This window comes from Amphiura filiformis, chromosome 2 (genome assembly GCF_039555335.1).
Source record: "Amphiura filiformis chromosome 2, Afil_fr2py, whole genome shotgun sequence".
NCBI lineage: Eukaryota > Metazoa > Echinodermata > Ophiuroidea > Amphilepidida > Amphiuridae > Amphiura > Amphiura filiformis.
This window is the reverse complement of record NC_092629.1, coordinates 60,660,836-60,683,166: the sequence shown is the minus strand read 5'-3', so window position 1 is coordinate 60,683,166 and position 22,331 is coordinate 60,660,836. Positions and strand designations below refer to the sequence as shown.

Below are 22,331 nucleotides of genomic sequence, written 5' to 3'. Positions count from 1 at the left end.
ACACCCCGTGGTCTACATTACACGAAAAAAGTGTTAATGGGAATATTCCATTTGTTTTAGGTTGATTAGTATTACGATAGTGAAAGCATCCTAGTGGTATTCGTAGGTAACATTGGGTGTTGATGTCACATTTACTATCACACGTCCTGGATTTATTTTGCAAGATTAGTGATGGCACTTTTGGTTCCTATAAGGCCAACATGCCGTCAATCAATGGGCAAAAGGAAAAAATTGTGGAGACATTTTTATTTTGGACTTTTATTTTTGGCCCGTGGACACTTTTGGTTGGATTCAACCATATACGTGTATGGCGAGAATGATGTAATGTGTGGGAATGACGTCATTCAATGGGTTTTATATGACTCGTTTCGATTGGCTGAATCGGAATAATTGAAGACGCGGCTGGCAAATGAGAATTCTCGTATCTTATTATCTGTATATCATGAATATTTTTTTATCACATTCCAGTCTGATATAAAAGTGAAAATACGAGAGAATTAAATCCATAAATCATCATCATCATGCCTATTCTACAAATTTTCACGAATGTTCCGAAAGCGTCTCTCCCAGACGGGTTTGTTGGGAAATGCTCAAACGTGTGGGGTGGGCTGCATAGTAATTGGCCTAAACAGGTAAGTGTGTGATGATTCCACGCGGGAGTAGTCAAGAAGCAACTTATGTGATTAAGATCCCATTTTTTTCACGGCAGTGAAATGATGCCACTTGCCCCCACATCTCATATGCACAGTTTATCCCTTACATATCCTGTGTCATGAACAGGTATTGTAGCCCACCAACCCTGTAGTTAAGAGGCTAGGAAATAATTCCTAATATCTCATACCCTAGCTTGTATGCCTTTATTTAATCCTGCCCCACATGACAAGGGCTAAATTAGCCCTTAAATTCGGCAGTGAGTTTCTTCAGTGTAGGAAATGTTTAGCCTTTTTTATAAACATGTTTGCAATTGGCTTATAGCCATCACATGCTGACAATACACATAACTGATTGGTTAATCAAAGCTAGGTAGGCAGGTCATGGTCAGTATACTGAATGTTTATCTATAGTTAATTGAATGTTTATTGACTCTTGTAATAACCCAGCAATGTGTGTATAAACCTGTATAATATATTTTCTGTTACAAAATAATAATTGGTGCTCATAAAAGCAGGGCTATGAGACAAATATCCCTGACAAAAGCTAGCAAGACCAAGACTAGCTGTGTAATTTGTTTACTTTAGTGATAAGGCATCTTACATCTGTATAGAAAATTATAGTGGACATTTTGATACAATTTTCTTCGTAGTTATAGCCACATTTATTTCCTGTAGGTGGCTTAAAAACCTTTATGCGAAATGAGATCCTGTAGGTGGCTTAATAACCTAAATGCAAAATGAGGTTTAAAAAAAAAATTGTTTCCCAGAGTCAAGACGCAGATATCATTATTAAGCCTCATATCATAAACGTACAAATGCTCGAATAATACCTTTTTCGTGTATTGTAGACCACAAGTATCAGGAAAAATGCTAGCGCAACCAGAAAATATTTGTTTTAATTTTTATAACACAAACAATATGATCTTATTCATTTTTGAAAATGAAGTTTAGGTCAGTTTCTGTATTTTGTTTATTAAATGAGTATGAATCAATTTACATATTGTACAAGAAAGAGTGGGATATCTGTTTTCTGGAATATAAGCATACATCTAACGTTTCATATAATTATATAATTGTGAAGAAACCCGGGTATTCGTAGGTAACACGATCGATTTAGAAATATCTATATTGAGTTCAGATTTGTTTCAGATGGCATGACCAAATGAATCAATATTATTACCTTAAATCAAATAATTTTGATGCTTTTAACAAGATTTTGAACACTTCATTTTGATATACAAATAGTTAAACATCAAATTTACGTAATACATAATTGTTGAATGAATCCGTATATGGAGAATATTGTCCGGGGTACCACTTTAAGTTTTTGTATTATGCTGTATTCGTAAGTAACATTTCAGTATTATGAAGGTAACAATATTAGACTTTTGGTTGATATCGCAATCAAATCTTCATTTTATAAAGCACTTTGAATATATTCTTTATTTTATGTTATTGATACTAGAGACCATATCATATATTAATAATGTCGGTTCAAAGCGGTTGAATGAGGATTGAAGTAAGAAACCAAGGCACTTAACCCTAAAGCTCCCGGCCATTTTGGGGGTATTTTACTGATTTTATACCTGCTGATTCCATTCATTTATTAGAGGATTATGTTTTTGTATAAGGATACCAAGTACTATATCAATGGAAAGTATATAGAACATAAAGTAAAATGAAAAAAAGAAAATTGGTATTTCGTTCTCGATATGCAAATTAGGCTCATGAATATTTAATGAGTTTACATTAAAATATAAAAGAAAATAAGAATGTATAACAATAAAGGTATTAAAAATCTAAATACAAGTTATAATTTAGGTTATTTTATTAGAATTTATTATCCTAGATTACTTATTAGTAATTTGATGCCGTGAAAATAATTTCAAAACATTTCGTTAGGTAGAACTTAATTAATTTTCAAATTTCAATTTTTTAGGGGGGTGCAAATAAAAATCTCAAAATATGCCAAAACAATGCCAAAACTATCAAAGGTGGTGTTCCTTTTCACATATCTATGCTCTTTTGTTATGTACTGATTATATCATGCAAACAAATATAAGATTGTGACATTTAATTAGGTAAAAATAATTAATTAGTCCAATAATGAGCAAAAATAGGTTAAAATGTGCTCATTTGATTAGTTTTTGGCATTTATTGACCACAAATGGCCTTATTTGTTTAAATAATGTAACACACAAGGTATTATGATTCATCAAACCCTTTTTAGACCAATATTTAAAGAAATACAGCTATTTATGCACTGGAGAACCTCCTTAACCAACTACTTCCGGTCTGAGGTCAACCAAGGTCACGGCTGTTTACATTCAATAAATGCACTTGTAGACCCAGAAAAAGTTGGTAAAAAAAGGCATTATAGTGATTGTTATTGATAATTTAATACTTATGAATGCTTATTATCACAAAAAACCATACATCTATACTGGAAAAGTTAAAAATAACACAATGTTGCCCATTTTGTATGAAAATCCAATATTTCTATCACAGGATATCAACTTCGACTCATCTCCCTGGCCCTACAGAGGCAAAGTGCTTCTTCTGAATGCTTATTTGTTGTCCAAAGAGTACACTGGTATTTATATTTTAATCTAGAAGTCATTCTAAACCAATCTGATGACCTTAAAACCAGTAAAGTCAAGTCACTAGGTCCCTGGCTATCCTATATAAAGATATGGAGTTTGAGCCAACAGGTATTCCAGGTTAGTAGACCTCTCCATACACCCAAATTGACTCAGTTACATTTTATGGTTATAGCAGACTTATATCTGATATGATATTTAGTTTGGACGGCTGTATATTACTATTAAGAGTTCAAAACACGGTCAGAAAGTCTCATAACTGCTCCATCGATCACCGGGATCGATTTGAGCAATCCGGGAGCTTTAGGGTTAAGTGATTTGAATTTGCTTGATTGCACACAAATCTCTTTAAATTGTTATTACAGACTTGTGAAGTCAATCTTGGAGTCAGTTACATCTTGTGGCCTTTTGTTTTGAGGGCAACTACAATTAGCTCTATATCAGGGTCCGTCACGGTGTTGTCTAGGATCATGAGACAATGAAATCAATCGTCTTTGCCCATGGTATTCGTAGGTAATCTTAGCGAAAACGTTAAAAGTTATCTAAGTTCGAATACATCAATTTGGACACAGATTACTCAGAAACCGGAAGGTCGCGACGTCCGTAAACGTTTAAAATGAAGCACAGATGACAGCTAAACTAAAAAATTCAAGTATTTATTCCTCCTAATCTTCCTAATTTTTCTTTCAAATGCGCGGACTGTCGTCTATTTCAGTACATATTTTTCAATAATTAAGCCGTATTCAGTTTTGCATGACAGGCATGTATGTGAATTCGCAACTTTCATTGACATATGATTTGATAGCGAACGTACGGGCCTTCTTATATGTACCGATATTGGCATTGACATGAATGGCGGTGTTTCACAATACTATGATGTCAAATTATATTTGAAGGCTACATTCGGCTACCGAAAGTTAACTACGAATACTTACTTATTTTGTTAATATCTCAGAAATATTTAAAAGCAGGCTATTGAAACTTGGTAGTATTAACGAGTGTATTATCCTGCACCTATTGCTTAAATATTATTTACCATTCTTTCAGTTTGTGTAAATGACACAGCTTTTAACATGTATTCGGAGGTAACGCATATTTTTTACCAAACCTACTTTTGTGCTATTTATAATTTCTGGCAGCTAAACACAATAATAAAGATGTCTGAATACAACACATTTCAGTATTGGACATATCAAAGCTTCTATAGATCGCACATTAGTTAGTGAATTGCATTAAAAACTAGAGCGATAACCGCACCATAGCTGAACCATGTAGCTTCGGCAGTATATTGTGGTATGCCTATACCACTGTCACCCGGAGTCTGTAATGGACATAATCTCGAAATGCTACGAAGGTATGAGGAAAAGTAAAGAATATAAAATAAACTAGAGCAACTGTGCTTAGCGTGAGTCGATCGGCCTATCTCGAACAAACTCGCCATGCCTGGCTGTTGAAGAACTATTGGATTCGCCCTACCATGACGTGCCAGCAGTGCATATTGGCAACAAATCTGAATTGCAACTTTACATTGACTTCCTGCAATTCATAAATTCAGTAGTTGACAAGCAGAAGGAATAGTTTGGTCCCATTGCATTGATGGGGTCATCAAGGTCAGTCTAGCCTGTCAATACAATTATCATCTCAATTACCAAGAGCAAGTTGCTACTCTTGACCTTAGCCCTGAACTTAGGCTGCATTCTTGTACTATATTTAGTTATGTAAAAGAGTAACCCAAACTAGTCTCACTTTCTGCATTACCTACACAAGTGCATCATGTTTAAGGTTTACTACAAACAGAATGTAGTCTAAATAGTTTAATTTTGAAGAGTCATGGAGTTCAAACTGAACTCAAAGGTGCAAGCTGCAGACCAACTATGCCAAATCCTGCCCAGATAATAGGCTACATGGTATGTCATGATGTGCTAAGTAAACCAGAGTACAAATCACATGATTGTCATCACAGACCCTGCATTATAGGGCCTATCATGACTGCAGCAGATATGATTGCCTGGCAGGTAGAAAGTCTGTGTTCTATGACATTTATAGCCCAAGAGATCAGAATTCAAAGATGGGGATGAAAAGAACCCCGGTGTTGTACACTTCCTATTCAAAGGCGTAACGCATGATCATTCCCAAAGTCAAAAATACCCTCTATCTTGTGCAGTTTCAAGAACATTTTCAGCATTTGTTACCCCTATTTTACACAAAAACAGGTATACTAGTTAGGCTTAAAAAATACCCCTATTTTTTCATTTCAAGTACACTTTTACAAAAGCACCCTTTTTAACATTTCAAGAACATAAAACACCTGTTCTGATTCATTCATTTTCTTTTTCCATTTCTTTTTTCATTTCCGAGGAGACCTCCGTTGTCCATCCTTTTAATATATGGGGAAAACAGAAAAGCATATACAAAATAATATACACCCAATTGGATGCATCATGTGGTTGATATGATACAGTTATCCCACAATGTATATTTCAAGATTCTCATGATTTAAAAAATATACCCTATTTTTTAATTTCGAGTACACCGTTGTCAAAAACAACCATATTGTTTAAACATAGTTTAAAAATAACCCCTTTTTCCCGAAATTCGGAATGATCATGCGTACACATAATCAATGTTTTAAAGTGACAACACCAGGAAAAGAACTTGGAAAACTATTCCTTCCTCGATCTTCAGAATGTGTCAGGCTCAGTAAAATGATTGCCTAAACAACAGTTAATGAAGATGGAAGATACTTCTGAAACAAATTGTCCTGAATTTATCCTTTGTTTTTATGACAAAATCCTACTCTACCGATTACCTTTTCTAAATATTTGGTAAAACAAAGAATTTTATAAAATTATGGAACCACATTTTATAATAATATAAAAATAATCAAAAGTTTGAAATTTAATACAATTTAATACTTGCTGAGGTTTCCTGAAGCTAATTATAAATTAATTATAATGATGTCATGTTTGTTGTTTGAATACTTTATTTGAAGGTATAGTACATGACTTTGTAGTATTTTGAAATATAATAAGGGTAATGCACATTTTGTTCAAAATCTTTCTATCAGGGCACAGTTCTATGAAAATTTGAGTACAAAAACTCATACTCTGCAACTTTGAGGTCAAATTTTGCAATATGATTGTTTCATTGAGGTTATTGAAATATGCCATTGGGATGAGGACATTGTGGTCCATAGTGCTTGCACCCTGGTCATGGAAAGTATCCAATGCCAATTACAACGGCAATAGGTCACCTCAGGATCATATTTATTTATAGTAGAGTAATGGACCAAACACATGTCATTCAGAAGTTGTTGAGAACTTGAAATCCCAAGCCACTAGTATATTAGCAAAGCCAACTAGATTCAATTGACTTTTGACACCCAATCCTAATTGGTGTTGACAGTCAGTGTTAACTTGGTTGGTCTAGTGGTAAAGCGCATGGTGGAAGCGTAATGACTATCATGCCAATTTCTGACACGAAGATATAGGGATGATGACGCTGTGCCGTATTCTTTCATCAAGCTAAGTAAATAATTACAATTCAATTCAATTAAATGACTCTATAATTATTTAAAATGAAAATCTACCCTAAATAACACCATCCAACCAACTTTGATCCAACCAATTTATTTTCTAATTAACCCAGATAGCAAGACAACGTTGGCCCAACGTTGGCAATGGTCGGCATGGTCACGGTCGGTAAGCCGACGCCAAGCCAACGTTGGACCAACATTGACATGCCAACCTTTAGTCATGGTTGGTATGGGAACGTCAGGCCAACGTTGGGTCAACGTTGTTATGCCAACCTTATATTATGGTCTGTATGCCAACGTCAAGCCAACGTAGCCAGCCAAATTTAAAATGACGGTCGGCATGACAACGTTGGGCCAACGTTGTTTTGCCAACCTAAAATGATGGTCGGTATGCCAACGTCGAGCCAACGTAGCTAGCCAACCTTAAAATGACGGTCGGTATGCCAACGTTGGGCCAACGTTGTTGTGCCAACCTTAAATGATGGTCGATATGCCAACGTCGAGCCAACAGAGCAAGCCAACCTTAAAATGACGGTCGGTACGCCGAGGATGGGCCAACGTTGTTGTGCCAACCTTAAAATGATAGTCGGTATGCCAACGTTGCACCAACGTAGCCAGTCAGTCGTAAAATGACGGTTGTTACGTGGAGGTTGTTCCAATGTCGTCGCACGGTGGTTTGGACCAACGATGGTATAAACTGTTGTTCAAGTCATGGAAATGATCATGTTTATAATTATTTTCTTTTTACTACTAAGGCGCATTAAAGAGTGACAAAGCCCCATTAGATAAACTTATAATAATATCAAATAATAATAATAATAATAATAATAATAATAATAATAATAATAATAATAATAATAATAATAATAATAATAATAATAATAATAATAATAGGCCTAATGAATAATAATGATAATGATAATAATAATGATGATGATAATAATGATAATGCTTATACCCTACTAGGTATGTAATTATAATACATGTAATGACAATATATTGCTTTGGAATTAAATCAACAATAAGAATTTTATTTTATATTATTTCTTTTTTTATTCTTTTTTTTAAATCAACATTTATAGCAAATGTTATCAATATTGACAGTAAATTTGATCAATATCCCTAAAAAGATGCACTTTAGGTTTAGTCATGAAAATATAGCTTATATTAACTTCAAACACTTATCCAACTATACTGCGCCAATAAAGTATCCTTACAGTTGGAAAATTAATCACAATTTCCGAACTGAACAATATTGGGGTAAATTTGTTTTTTAAATAGATGCACTAGCCTATTCAAAACTTCACAGACTAGACATCTGGTTTGAGTGTGGTGAATGGCTAATTTATGCGTTTGGCTTTAATTTAAAACAAAAGGAACAAAAGAAAATTGAAACAAAAGAACTGACAAATAAAATGAAAGCTTTGAAAAGTACAGAGAAGTAAAAACTGAAATAAAAACTGCTTTAAATAACGCTTCATTGGAGAAACTGTGTTGTCTCTTTGTTTCGCTTGTTGGAATCTTTTTGCACCTTGTATAGGCCAGTTTGTCACTTTTAAAACTGGACCTTCGTCTATTCAAATGCTTGTAACTTTACTTCTTGAGGTCACATTGGATTTAATGTGGTGTCATAATGTGTAGGATTAGCTAGTGCATCTTTTTAAAAAACAAATTTACCCCAATATTGTTCAGTTTTAAAATTGTGATTATTTTTCCAACTGTAAGGATACTTTATTGGCGCAGTATATGTAATCCCAGTTAGCTCAATTGGTAGAGCATCAGACTTATAAACAGAAGGTCCCTGATTAACATTTTGTAAAACACAATAGTGAACCAGGTGTCAGCTGCAGGTGTGTACTTTCATGGAGTTGTAGCTTGGTTAAAAATTAAAAACAAAAATCGAATCAAATGTACTTTCAAATTTAAACACAGCACAAGAAATAAGTCCCCCTCTCAAAAATTAAAATGGAAGATGTCCATGACTTCAGGACTGAATGAGCTCAAATTGAAGATAAAACTGCCCTTTTCAAAAGTCACAAAGTAAGCCTATGCTTGTCACAAAAGTTGATTCTAATGGAAAAACCCATGTGGTTGAGTGCAGTTTAAAATCCTCACCAAGTGAACATTCACTCCAATGTGTATCGATTCTTGATCATTCAGCCATGCAAATCCCCGTCTTGGTGCAGAGTTCAGCACAGCGAGTTGTAAGATGGCCAGTCCCATGAAGAGATGGACAGTCGTCTGAATCGTAATTCTATAGAAATTTCACATTATGCTGAGACCATCTGTCGTTTTATCTTTTCTGTTTCGGGAGCTCTATTGTTCAGAAACGAAAACACAAGGGATTATGTGAGTTGATCTGTTCCTTGAATTCATTGTTAAGTTTGAAGTACCAATCAGCTTATTTCAATAGAAGTAGGTGCCTGTTGTTAATAAGATTGACATGTAGAGAATAAGCCATACTTGATTGACAGAAAGTACTAAATTTGTACCTATTACGGTTTTATGACACCAATCTTCCAAATACGACCAAACCATGGCTGCCCGGTGAAGCAAAATGTGCATTGGAATAACACAACGGGTTTGGATAGATGGTAGGATTTCTTTTTTATAAAAATGTATGTTCCCCCGTTTTTAAAACTTGTACCGGGTTGCAAATTCAGATATTTGGAAAAGAATAAGTAATTGAAACACAGAGCAAGTACTAAAATCATAGCTTTTATACTCGCTGTGATATTCCAATAGACGTTGGACTTCGAGCTCAACAAATGATGCTTAATCACTACTGTAGTAAATATGTGTTTAAAGTAGGAAATAGAGTTACGTATCCGTTTTCTTTTCCCTTGCCCCACGCCTTTATTTTAGGTTGTAAACTGTATTTTATTTACTCTAAGGGTCTTTTTATCTTTTCAGTTTCCGTAAGTCTATTGTTCAGATACGAAAACGCAGGGATTCAGCACCCCCATGATCAGTCTCCCCACTCCTCCCCGGTCCCTACTCTCTCCTCTCGAGTTCTTCTCTTTCTAGTCTTTCCGTCTCTCCTCTCCTCTCTTTCTTCCTCACCCACTCCCACTCTCACTTGTTCAGTCTCAAGTATCTCCCTCCCTCCCTCCCCCTCCCTTGCGATATTTATCAGTATGATCTATGACTGAAAATAAGCTCTGCAAAAATAAACATTTAAAATAAACCCGAGTCTTGCATGTAGACCCAACCAATTATCAGATTAGCTTGCCATTGGTACGAATGAATAGAATACATTATCTTTGCTCCAATGCAATTCTTTTGTATTGCATTTCAATATAGAACATGATTACCAAATCACCATTTGTACGCGCCTCATTGGGAGATATTTGACTATTTTAGACGCTCGTTTCATCGCCAATATGAAAGACTTTTGCTTATAACTTGGCAACATGGGTAATATATATTTCAATGCAAGACCATTTTTACGAGCTACTTACGTCTAGGTGTAAGTGCATATACACCAAACACAAGTCAATTGAAGCCGTACAATTTACCGCGAATTTAGGACCGTAAAATTTAGACTCTTCTTTTGTCTAGATTAGCACCCAACCGCCCATCTCAAGGTTTTATGTCAAAAATGAATATAACTTACCAAAACGAAAACTGAAATTCACGAGCTTCAAATTTTCAGTAACTAACAAAAGGCTAGAATAAAAGATTGGTCACACCTGGGAGACTACCACTTCAGAATAACAATGAAAAAAAAAAACTGATACGGATACGGAAACAGAAACTGAAAAGATAAAACGACGGTAAGCTACAACATTGATTCATGGGGTACACCTTTGTACCTATGATAATTTTGTTTTATCCTTTAAGGATCCAAAATGAGCGTTTATTGCGTTTCGACAGTATTTTTTGTGGGACATGAGAGCACCTCAGACCTATCGAATTGCATTCTGAATACGAAGCATGTCTTTTGATATCAAATAATTTTCATTTTTTAAAATCACAATATAATACAAATTTTATGACAAATTATAAAAATTTGATATTTTTCAAATTTTGATATATAACAGTCCTCGAAGTAAATTATATAAATCTAATGATATATTCTTAAAGTGTATGTAGCAGGGAGGAAAAGCCGACGGTCAATTGAAAATTTTGACCTTTCATATTGAAGATATGGATTTGTTTCCCAAAAAGACCTAATTTTTTTGGTGTTTTGGGAAAAAAAATCCATATCTTCAATACGAAAGGTCAAAATTTTCAATTGATCGTCGGCTTTTCATCCCACCTACATACACTTTAAGTATAAATCATCAGATTTATAAAGTTTACTTCAAGTACTGTTAAATATCAAAAATATCAATTTTTAATGATTTGCCATAAAATGTGTATTAAATTGCGAATTTCAAAAAATCAAAATTATTTGATATCAGAATGACATTCTTCGTATTCAGAATGCAATTCGATATGTCTGATGTGCTCTAATGTCCCAAAATAAATACTGTCCAAACGTTCATACCCCAGCCCTTAATAGTATAGAGTGTATGCAATAAACCCAAGCGGAACGAGAGTTGCTAAGTAACCGCTACCCGAACCATAAACACATGCATGATCAGACAACAAGTGTTCAATTTCCCCATAGCTTCCCACGTTGTACACATGTCAGTCGAATTTGGCGGTGTTGGTTTGTTTGTCCTCCAAGTTATAGCATTGTTCACTTTGTGTGGAACATTGTACGTGGGCCTCACTGTAATAACTCAAAGATAACTGTGATCATCATTTCAAGAGGTCACTCTCCCGATTAAGCTAAACAACCTATGTGGAGGAATTTTATGCATGAGCAATCACATCAATGACGTAGTAATGAATACCCTCTATACTTTCCTACGGTCTTTTTATCTTTTCAGTTTTCGTAAGTCTATTTTCAGAAACGAAAACGTAAGGGATTATAACTTGAATTCATTGTTAAGTTTGAAGTACCAATCAGCTTATTTCAATAGCCTGTGTCAATAAAGGCTGGATAAGACAAGATTATGGAACATCGATGTTTTTAGTGGTCTAGCGCCCCTCTCGTCTTTGATGTTGTTAAATTGGTTCACATTAATGTGACAAAATGCTAATCCGAATGAATACATTAGGTCCACTTTTTTGAGTAAAAATGGAAATGAGACTTTAAATCACAAAAGGTCCGCTTATGAGCCCGTCGCACTCCAATAAATCCTGGCTACGGGCCTCGTATCATGTATATCTCCATAGTTCGCTTACTCCTCAACCTCCGAATCAGTCTCCCCTCTCCCTCCCTGGTCCCTTCTCTCTGCTCTCGTGTTCTGCTCTTTCTAGTCTTTCCATTTTTAGATATCAGTATGATCAATGACTGACAAAAATCAGCTTCGCAAAAATAAACATTTAAAATAGAAATAAACTTAATTCCTCCTTCCTCTACTCCGCTCCTCTTCTCTCCTCGTCTAGCTCCTCTCCTCTCCTATCGCATCCCCTCCACCCGATCATCTCTTCCTCTCACCCCTACTCTCTTCTCTCTCCTACTTCGCAATTTACAATCTTTTTCAGCCTCTGGTCAATGAATGAAAAATAATGAATTACAAATAATATACAGTTATTCCCTAATTCGTAAACTCAACCGTGAATAAAGCATTTTCAATCCCGCCACGCCCCTCCTTGCATACCTGCAAATAAAAGCATTATTAATATACACATATATTGGGGAGCACCGAGCTTCGGTTGATAGTATACAGATATCCACCAAAAAAACGTTGACAACGTAAAGAAAGCAGCAAGTTTAAAAAGCCCCACCTCGGCTCACTTTTAGAAACTTGGTCCCATTTGTAAAAGATACTGATTTAAACTTTGTCATAACTATCAACTTAAAACATTTCCAGAAGTGTTATGTATCTTTAATGTGCCGATGCGATATTAAGTTGTTAGCATTCTGGAACGATCAGAAAGGTTATTATGTTTTTCTTGGCCAATATCCTATATATGTTTTGTTTTATAATAATTATTAAGTTCATGATCAATGATTGAATTAAACGAATAACAAGTAATGGCAATGATGCTATTGTTTAAACGTTAAAAACACCGATTTGCTGTTGATATTCAAAAGTGTGAGCCGAGGTGGGGCTTTTTAAACTTGCTGCTTTCTTTACGTTGTCAACGTTTTTTGGTGGATTTTCTTTCTTTTTATGAATGTAGCCAAGCAGCTCTAAGCTTGGAAAGTCATCGGGTTACGAAGTACTCCATAAAACGAATAAAACGAAAAATAGATTATGTTATCCTTGATTTATGACAGTAAATAATTTAATAAAACTTTATCAGCCGTTTATTTTTAAAACTTGCTGGTCACAGCTACCGCGTGACTGTAATGTTAATAGGGATACATGTACATTTTAATATACTTTAATTATTCAAGGCAACTAAGAAAATGTAAATATGAAGAACGCATACCCAATGTTGTTAACGATGCCAGCGAGACACAGAGTCAGTCCGATTTACTTCAAATTGAAACTGAGAAATGGGCGTGCCACGACTTAGCAAGATAATTATGTTTTAATGATTGTGGTTTTTGTAGCCCTGCGGGGCAATCTAGTTGGATATCCAAATTTCGCGGTTGATAGTTCTTTGTAGCCCTGCGTGGCAATGTAGTTGGATTTCCTATTAAGCGGCGGTTGTTGGCTGTCTTTCGCGGTTTGTAGTTTTAATTTCCCTCATTCTTCATGGGCTAATTTATAGTTTAAGCTTGTTGGATAACTATTCTTCGCGGTGTGTGGTTCTTTGTAGCCCTGCTGCGCAATCTAGTTGGATATCCAAATTTCGCGGTTGATAGTTATTTAGATTTATAGATCTAGTTGGATTTCGCTATTAAGCGGCGGTTGTTGGCGGTCTTTCGCGGTTTGTGGATTTGATTTCCCTCATTCTTCATGCCCTACCCTCTATCGGGGTTAATTTATAGTTTAAGCTTGTTGGATAACTATACTTCGCGGTGTGTGGTTTTGAAGCCCTGCGGGGCAATCTAGCTGGATGTCTCTATTGAGCGGCGGTTGTTGGTGGTCTTCGCAGTTTGTGGTTTTAATTTGTTGGATATCCAAATTTCGCGGTTGTGGTTCTTTGTAGCCCTGCGGGCCAATCTAGTTGGATATCCTAATTAGTGAGCGGCGGTTGTTGGCGTTCTTTCGCGGTTTGTGGTTTTAATTTCTCTAATTTTTCAGGCCCTGGCCTCTATCGGTGGCAAATTTGTCTTTTAAACTGGTTGGATATCTATATTTCGCGGCTTGTGGTTCTTTGTAGCCCTGCGGGGCAATATAGTTAGACATCCCTATTGAGCGGCGGTTGTTGGCGGTCTTTCGTGATTTGTGGTTTTAATTTCCATCATTCTTCAAGCCCTGATCTCTAGGGGGGTAATTTATAGCTTAAGCTTGTAGGATAACTTCTTTGTAGCCCCGCGGGGCAATTTAGGAGGATATCAAAAATTCGCGGTTTGTGGTTCTTTGTAACCATATGGGGCAATCTAGTTTGACATCCCTATTGAGCGGCGGTTGTTGGCGGTCTTTCGCGGTTTGTGGTTTTAATTTCCCTCATTCTTCAAGTCCTGCTCTCTATCGGGGGTTCCGTGTGTCTGTGGTGGGGACAGTCCCTCCTTTCAATAGGCATTTGGGTATTTTTGCCGCTTTGCTAATTTGTCTTTATTATGTATGACTTTAATGGCCTTCCATATTTGGTTGTCTCTTTTTGGATACGTTTTTGTCCCTGCTGGCCTTCCATACTAGTGGAACAATAATTTTCACACCTATAGAGTGTATGCAATAAACCAACCGGAACGGTATAACAATTGAAATGACAGTCATGTTGGAATACAGTTCTACGATAGCTGAAGATGACAGAGGGGCAGGTCTCCAGATCGATTCAACAACCATTCATACATATCACATCTTTTATTGACCTATTATCATGCGAATCGCCCCGTGGTAGGACATAACTTAATTTAAATGAGAAAAATATTGGTACCCTGATCTAGTTTCTTGTGTTATTCAGATTTAAATAAAGAAAGAAAGAAATAAAAAGATTTCTTTTATTATTTGTTCTGCTAGCGGCTACACTATACATAGGTTTTTTAATTTTTAATAGGCCCTTATTATAATAAATAATATCCCTGCGAATCAAACATCTTGCTTTGATAAAAAAAAATGATATCATAATAGCACTGGATGATTAAAATTGTGTTATCCTTGATTAATGACAATAAAATTATTGTTTAATAAAATATTGAAAAAATCAGTTGGTCATCGGATTTCGAACTCGGATCCGCGTATCCGGAGTCAATCTCCGTAACCATTGAGCCACGGGACTCTGATGTAAATTGCTGTGTCGAAGTACAGCATTTATTATATGAATGGATACATCGTCCGGAAAGAACAAAAGATTTGCGAAAAACTTGATTTTTTGGCGAATGGGGTTCAGAATTTGTATGTAGGGTATCTCAGAAAATGCTAGGGTATAATTGGAAGTAAATCTGAAAAAGTAGTGTGTAGGTGATTGCCCGCGAGTGCTGTAGCCTTGTCCAAAAATTCTGGATCAGCATTATTTTCCACTAATTTTCGCTATGAAATACCGCGTGAAATGGAAGCAAAAATATTTGTTTATTACGAACAATGATTGACTGTAGGGTTGGTGGCCCTTTTTGAATTAATGAGTTGTCAAGATATTACACCCGGGACTGTAAATAATATTTAGCATGGTTTTAGACACATTTTGCTCCCAGCGAAAAATAACATCGAACAATAGAAGTCAAGTGTTATTAGTCTTCTTTATCAGTCTTTTTTTAAACTTGCTGGTCACGGCTACCGCGTGACTCTAATTAACTGTCTATGAGTGTGATGGTCTAAATATAATCACAAGGTGAAAGATGGATTGTTCCATTCCACGAGCCGGAACGGCGAGTGGAATGGAACAATACATCTTTCACCGAGTGATTATATTTCGACCATTACACGAATTTAAGACAGTTAATATTGGTTTTATATCACTCATACATACATAAATTCTGTTGCTCAAAAATACTATGTAAGCTAGGGAATACATTTTTTTTTCAACATAACACCATGTTTTGACGTGACATACTTAACATTTTGGTGTCCACCCCATAACTAAATCGGCGAGTCTAAGAGTCAGCGCACTGCTTGGCGCAGGCGCACTACGGCGCAGCACTGTGATGGTAAAAACTATCACACGGAGAGGCTGATGGTAAAAATGATAAATGGCTAATTTATGTATGAGTGATATAAACTGAACTGGACGTGGATGAGGATACAAGAAATTGGTAACACCCTTTTCCTACTATATTCCTTACCCAACTTCCACCCTTCTATCATCTTCTTCAAACACACAAATTATGTTACTTGTCAAGTATTCCCTACGGTAGTATTTGTTCCTCTTTTCTTTCTGGCATTCCTTCCCATCTCTTCCATTGATGAAAATCAACAGGTCCACAGTCTGTCTCCTATGCATTGCAAAACATTCTTGTGCAAATCGTTAGCTTAGCTATTGATTAGCTATTGATTGTAAATATATCTAAAATAGATACGAGTCTGCAAGTTTACCTAAAAGCAATTATCAGATAACCAATATTTTCGCGTGAATGCAATTCTTTTTTGTTGCATATTATTACCGCACACGCGAGTTTTAAGCTGTTTGGGCGAAATTCATTCTTCGTCTTATCTCTGTAGATAACCATATCATAATGATCAATTTTTGCATGATAACACGCACAAGTAGGGCATATACCTAAAACAGTTTGGCAACACTGACTAGCATGACTAGTATGCACTGACTAGTATATTTCGATGCCAGACTATTTTCGTGCGCAAGTTACGCCTAGGCGTAAGTACACACAAGTAAATGAAGCCGTGCAATTTCTCGTGAATTTTGGACCGTGAAATTTAGATACTTCTTTTGTCTAAATGAGCACGTACCCATTTAACTGGAAGTCAGACATTTACATAACTTACGAAAACGAATACGAATATTCACTTGCTTCAAGTTATTACTGTCTGTTCAATTAGCTTAGATTCTTGTATTTTTAAGATATTTACAAAAATAAAAAATTGTGGTCAAATTCATCAAAGAAAGGTATTAGCACAGCCTTAGACCCAACGTGATTTATACTTTTCTAATTCCAAAGTTCAATTTAAAACACCATTTCTTTTCAATTTTGCCTCATTTTAGGCAGTTACTTGGGATAACCAGAAGGGTTCGCGACCTGTTCACAAATCGAGTGGGACGGTCCATTCTCAACTTAGGGCATAGACCCTATAGTCGAATCCGTCCACCAATCTGTCCTGCCATTTCAATTATTATACCGTTCCGGTTATTGGATAGGTTCTAAAGGTGATGATGGTCCACCGGTTTTTGTTGAACGAAATAAGTGATCCGGGCATTATTTTTTTCCTAAAGATAACATTAAAATTATGGATTTCGTTCTTATTTCATCTGGTTTCATCGATACAATGTAAATTGAGTTTTGTTTAATACCATCATTCCTCCCCAAAAATATCGTTTGTTTGCTTACCCACCCATCAGAATAAATAAATAAATAAATAAATAAATAAATAAATAAATAAATAAATAAATAAATAAATAAATAAATAAATAAATAAATAAATAAATGAATAAATAAATAAATACGCAAGGAATGTATTTATATATTTATTAAAGCCTTAGTTCATCTTCACCTTTTTATAATAACGTGTAACGTAATGTTTCAACAGTGGGGTTTCAACACGAATTACTGGCCAATATAAGCCTAGCTATTTTGCTGGACAATACGTCCTGATGCGGATGGTCGAATAAATACTATATCAGCGCATCTAATTATTATGACATCCATCCCCATTACACTGAATGGATTGATTAAAAAAGTTTATGGTACGGCTTTTTATATTAAAATATCGCGGGAAAAGACCAAAATTGAAAAGAAATGGGGTTTCAAATTGAACTTTGGAATTTGAAAAGTATAAATCACGTTGGGTCTAAGGCTGTGCTAACACTTTTCTTTGATGACTTTGACCATTTTTTTTCAAATATCTTAAAAATACAAGAAACTAAGCTAATTGAACAGACAGTATATCATGGTAATAACTTGAAGCAAGTGAATATTCGTATGAATTCGTTTTCATTTTGTTGGCATCCACATCTTCTAATTATCAAATTGTGTATGTAATATAATGTATGTATCCTGTGAAGTGAGATAAAACCAAATCAATTTGAATTTAGTTGATTTGAATAAAGTAACTGCATCCTATAGGCCAGCGAGACCGGGCAGCGAGAGCAGTTTTTTAGACCTTGTTTTAATTGAGACAATTAAGATAATATCATAAATGAGTACATATTTATATTTTCTCTGTAGTATACTTGTGCCAATGTACTGCCAGGTCAGATGATGTCATTTGGTGGGACACAAGAGCCATGCGCCCTTGTCTTTGCCAAAACCATCGGGAAAATTGGCAAGTACGAAAACAAAGGCTACACTGAGAAATTGACAGAATTGTTAGGCTCTATTGGAGTGGCTAAAAATAGGTAAGAATATAATTATTAATGTTCCTCAAATTATGACACTACCCATTACTACCACATGGACTATCACAAGCTAACTGGTTATTGAGTCCACAAATTTGAATTGCTTTTGTTGCAATAATTATATAGATATTATATAATATATTATATAGAATGTTGGCGAGAATCCACGAATTGATGCTTGCAGAGATTCTCGTAAACAAATTTGGGTGTTACCTTTATGTTCACAAAATTTTGATATCCCTAACACTAACACTAACACTAACACTAACACTAACACTAACCCCTACCATATCCGTAACCTTTAGTCAAACCTTTTAAGGCTAGGGTTAGGGTTAGAGTTTAAAACTACTCTAACCCTAAACACTAAAACCAAACCTCAGAATTCGGGATAGGCGCAGCAAAGATTGGGTGAAGTAAACTTGGTTCTCGCATCTGCGCAAAACAAACTCTCTACCCCTGTTCTTCGGGCGTACTGAGATTACTTCACCGGGAGAAGTGCGCAATATTGTGCAATTTTAAGGCTAAAGTGGGCCAAAATGTGAACAATTATGGCCTAAGGTAGCTGGTATTTATTTAGCTAACAATCAAAATTTGCAAATATAAAGGTTCGTAAACAAATTAACATAAGGCATATGTGACCCATGGCACAATTTATAGTTGGTGCAGATCACGTTTACCTTTCAACAGGAGCTTTCCTGAAAAGGTCGCTATGAGACCCCTTAAGGTGTTTCCAAACACAATGACATTGCATACATGCATAAATGACTCTCTACTATGCATAACACTAGTTCATTTCATTTCTATATTTTCAGAATGCATATCGTTTTTGAAGACCTTCCACGGGAAAATGTTGGAAATGACGGAACAACATTCGCATTTAAGAAATAGTTACGGTGGGGATTGCTACATTTCAGGATTCATATGGCCCATTCTCTGATAAAGTGTTCAAGTTGGTCTCAAGAATGACAAAATGCCAACCACGAAGAATTCATCTGTTCATGAAAATCATTCAGAATCGTAAACTTTAATAGTTTCAGAACACAAAACAATGCATGGGTGATTTTTCAACAATACTTCATTTTTGAGCAATATTACTTGTACGTATTGGGGGTAACGTATCTGTGGTAACCTATCTGTGAAGCCCTTTCCCACCTTTGTATTAATCGTGCAAGTATAAAAACTTATCAACTTAATACCCATACTTGATAAGTCATCACCCAATGTACTAAAGTCTGGTATGGTATTTAGCTTCACTTATCACAGCGTTTTTCTGAGGGGAGTAGAATTTAGGTAACGTATCTGTGACGACATGAACGTAAGGACTTTTTGCCATTAACATACCTGATTTTGTTTACTTTGAAACCATTGTCATATGTACCACATATATAATATAACTATGGAGCTTGCTTGATCCATCACATATGAGAACATTCATCTAGCCAATTATTTTCACAGATTGCCATCCATTAGAAATATGGTAACGTACCTGTGAACATTATTGGCGACATAGGCTCAAAGACCAGTTGGAAAAATTTAATAACCTGTGTTGTGATGTTTTATACTTTATAATTAGGGCATGATACCAGCTAATGAAAAGTACCTATAATCCATTATACAGTCCGGTCCGACTGCCTGATCAGGAAGTACTGCCGAATCAGACAGCATGTTGCCGAGTTAGGCAACACAGGCTTTGGTAACCCTTCCGAATTCGACAGACTAAGGACTAAATTGTTCATGGTGATTTTATAAAAGATCGGGGGAAATTTTACTTTGACACACATGAGCTACATGTAAGTTGACAATTTTTCACCGGGCGAAAAAAAATTCCACCGGGAGAAAAATAATTTAAATAACAGAACAATTTCTAATGGTTTTTAAAAAAATTGATTTAAATATGCAAATTAACTTTATTTTAATTAAAACTGATGAAAAATTACTACTAATTGTACATTCATTGATAATTTTATATATTTTACCTACTTCTTTACTCTAAACCAAGAAATAACGGTATATTAAAAGATGCTCTATTTGAAATAGAGCATTGCATTGTGTGATACCATACTGCCTGACTCGGCAACATACTGCCTGATTCGGCAGTACTTCCTGATCAGGCAGTTATATGCGCGCATGTTTAGCGAGCAGGAACACATTATACGGAACGCACCTTGGCTGGCGACATGGAGGAAAACAATGGATATGCATAATAAGCTTTATTGTTTTACACTTTCTAGGCATGTTACAACCTCTAGCCCCACACATTTTAGAAAGCAACTCCTAAGTATAAGTTATATTAATGAAAGTTATTTCTTTTTGACGAAACAAGTCTGAATACGACTTGAAACTATGGGCGACACAGATTTGGCATTTTGAACTCTATATCGGAGAATGTGCCATATAGGCTAACGATAGCGCCCAATCCTGCATACAAAAATAATACTCAGATGACACGTAGAATGTAAACTTTAATAATATGCGATGCGAAATATAACGGATATAAAAACTATAGATTGATGACTTATTTCAACCAAGATTGCATTGATGGAGCTGATGTTGTATAGGTAGTGAATCTCAAACCCAAACTTTACTAAAACGTCTGTTTGTTTGTTACCAGGCAAAACAGATATTAACTTAACATACCATTTCTGCAACAGTATTACTAAAAACTTTAAGATACACTTACTATGATTAATATAATACACCTTCAAACTCTATTTTAAATTGTAAAAGCATAATTAAAGGCATATTCAGTGATTTGCTTATCCGGAGGATCGTAAAAATCATCAAAATTCAGATTTCGACACCTTTGTTAGTTGTGCTGCATGCTAGCCTGAATGCCGTATATTAAAGACAAAATGAGACATTTTACATGGATCTGTAAAGAAATCAACTACATGTGCCTGTTTCAATGGGGCTTCAACTTTGTCAATACCATTGTTTTCCTCGTTTTTTTTTTGTTAATTTGTTTTGCCAATTCTAATGTCTTTCCTTCATTCTTAGGCAATTTATAAACAATTTTAACTTTTTACCCATCGCTGGGATCACTGAATAGGCTGTTAACTTTCTAATATCGTAAGTCTACTCAACCAACTCATGTTCGTGTGATCAGATAAATGTATGAGTGTCAATACTTGACAAACAATGGAACCTGGAACCTGTAATCCGCTTGAAATAAATCATCTTAAAGTTTTGGGAACCCCATGCAGGTGTGGCAAAATACTCTTACTAGAATGAGGTGTTCTGTGTTCATCAAAAACAAAATACTTCGAGACTGAATCAAAAAGTTTGCGTCTGACGTCAGTGCAAAGGCGCGTCATGATTGGTTGCTGACCTGAGCAGTATTGCATTTTTGGCCTGGTTGACAGGATGTCATACGCAAATTAGTCTTAAGTTTAATTCGGTCTCGAATTATACTGCAACTGATTGTGCTTTCATTGTTGTTTTTCTCCATATTCGATAGCTCTAGAACTCTGGCCATAATATCCGTTTTTACTTCCACTTGGGCCAGAGGCACTTACATTGAAAAATTTGTTGGGAATGCTTGAACGACCCAGTACAAAAAATGAAAACATTTCAATGCTTGATCGAACCAATACAAATGTGTGTCAGCCTCAGGTCACTAATTAACATGATAAAACCCACTTGAGAACACACAATCGCCAGTCATTTCTAAAGATGCATTTATTACTCAATCGCTTTTGCAGAAACCTGAATCGCACGCATGATCAGTGTACTATATCACCGTCGTATTTGCCTGCTGAGCATGCGCATGATTCGCTGTTCTCTAGAATTACACACATAACTTGTGCAGTTAACGACAATGATTCAGTCTGATGATGAGTAACCCATGGGTATAAACATAGCTTTACACAATGACTAATTTACATAGGCACAAAAGACCGTGTTCATGTACCGTTACTCAGCCAAATTGGCAGAGTAGGTCCCGGATGTTCGGTACATGTTCCTATCTCCTCAACGTTATACCTT

At 35.6% G+C, this 22,331-nt stretch overlaps 1 protein-coding gene across 1 annotated transcript; it reads left to right on the top strand.

Annotated features, from left to right (window-relative positions):
* The first annotated feature begins 521 nt into the window (after nt 1–521).
* Nucleotides 522–21,251, top strand: LOC140136462 (macrophage migration inhibitory factor-like). Its single transcript, XM_072158188.1, has 3 exons — nt 522–632; nt 18,178–18,347; nt 19,160–21,251. Exons 1-3 carry the CDS (start codon nt 522–524, stop codon nt 19,233–19,235), a joined length of 357 nt encoding a protein of 118 aa, XP_072014289.1. The 3' UTR covers nt 19,236–21,251.
* The last annotated feature ends 1,080 nt before the right edge of the window (nt 21,252–22,331 follow it).

Excerpts from the sequence above, each read along its gene's own strand:
- LOC140136462 (XM_072158188.1), top strand. The coding sequence starts at position 522 with ATGCCTATTCTACAAATTTTCACGAATGTTCCGAAAGCGTCTCTCCCA. Across the intron at positions 633-18,177 it reads ATAGTAATTGGCCTAAACAG|TATACTTGTGCCAATGTACT; the intron begins GTAAGTGTGTGA and ends TTTTCTCTGTAG. Across the intron at positions 18,348-19,159 it reads ATTGGAGTGGCTAAAAATAG|AATGCATATCGTTTTTGAAG; the intron begins GTAAGAATATAA and ends CTATATTTTCAG.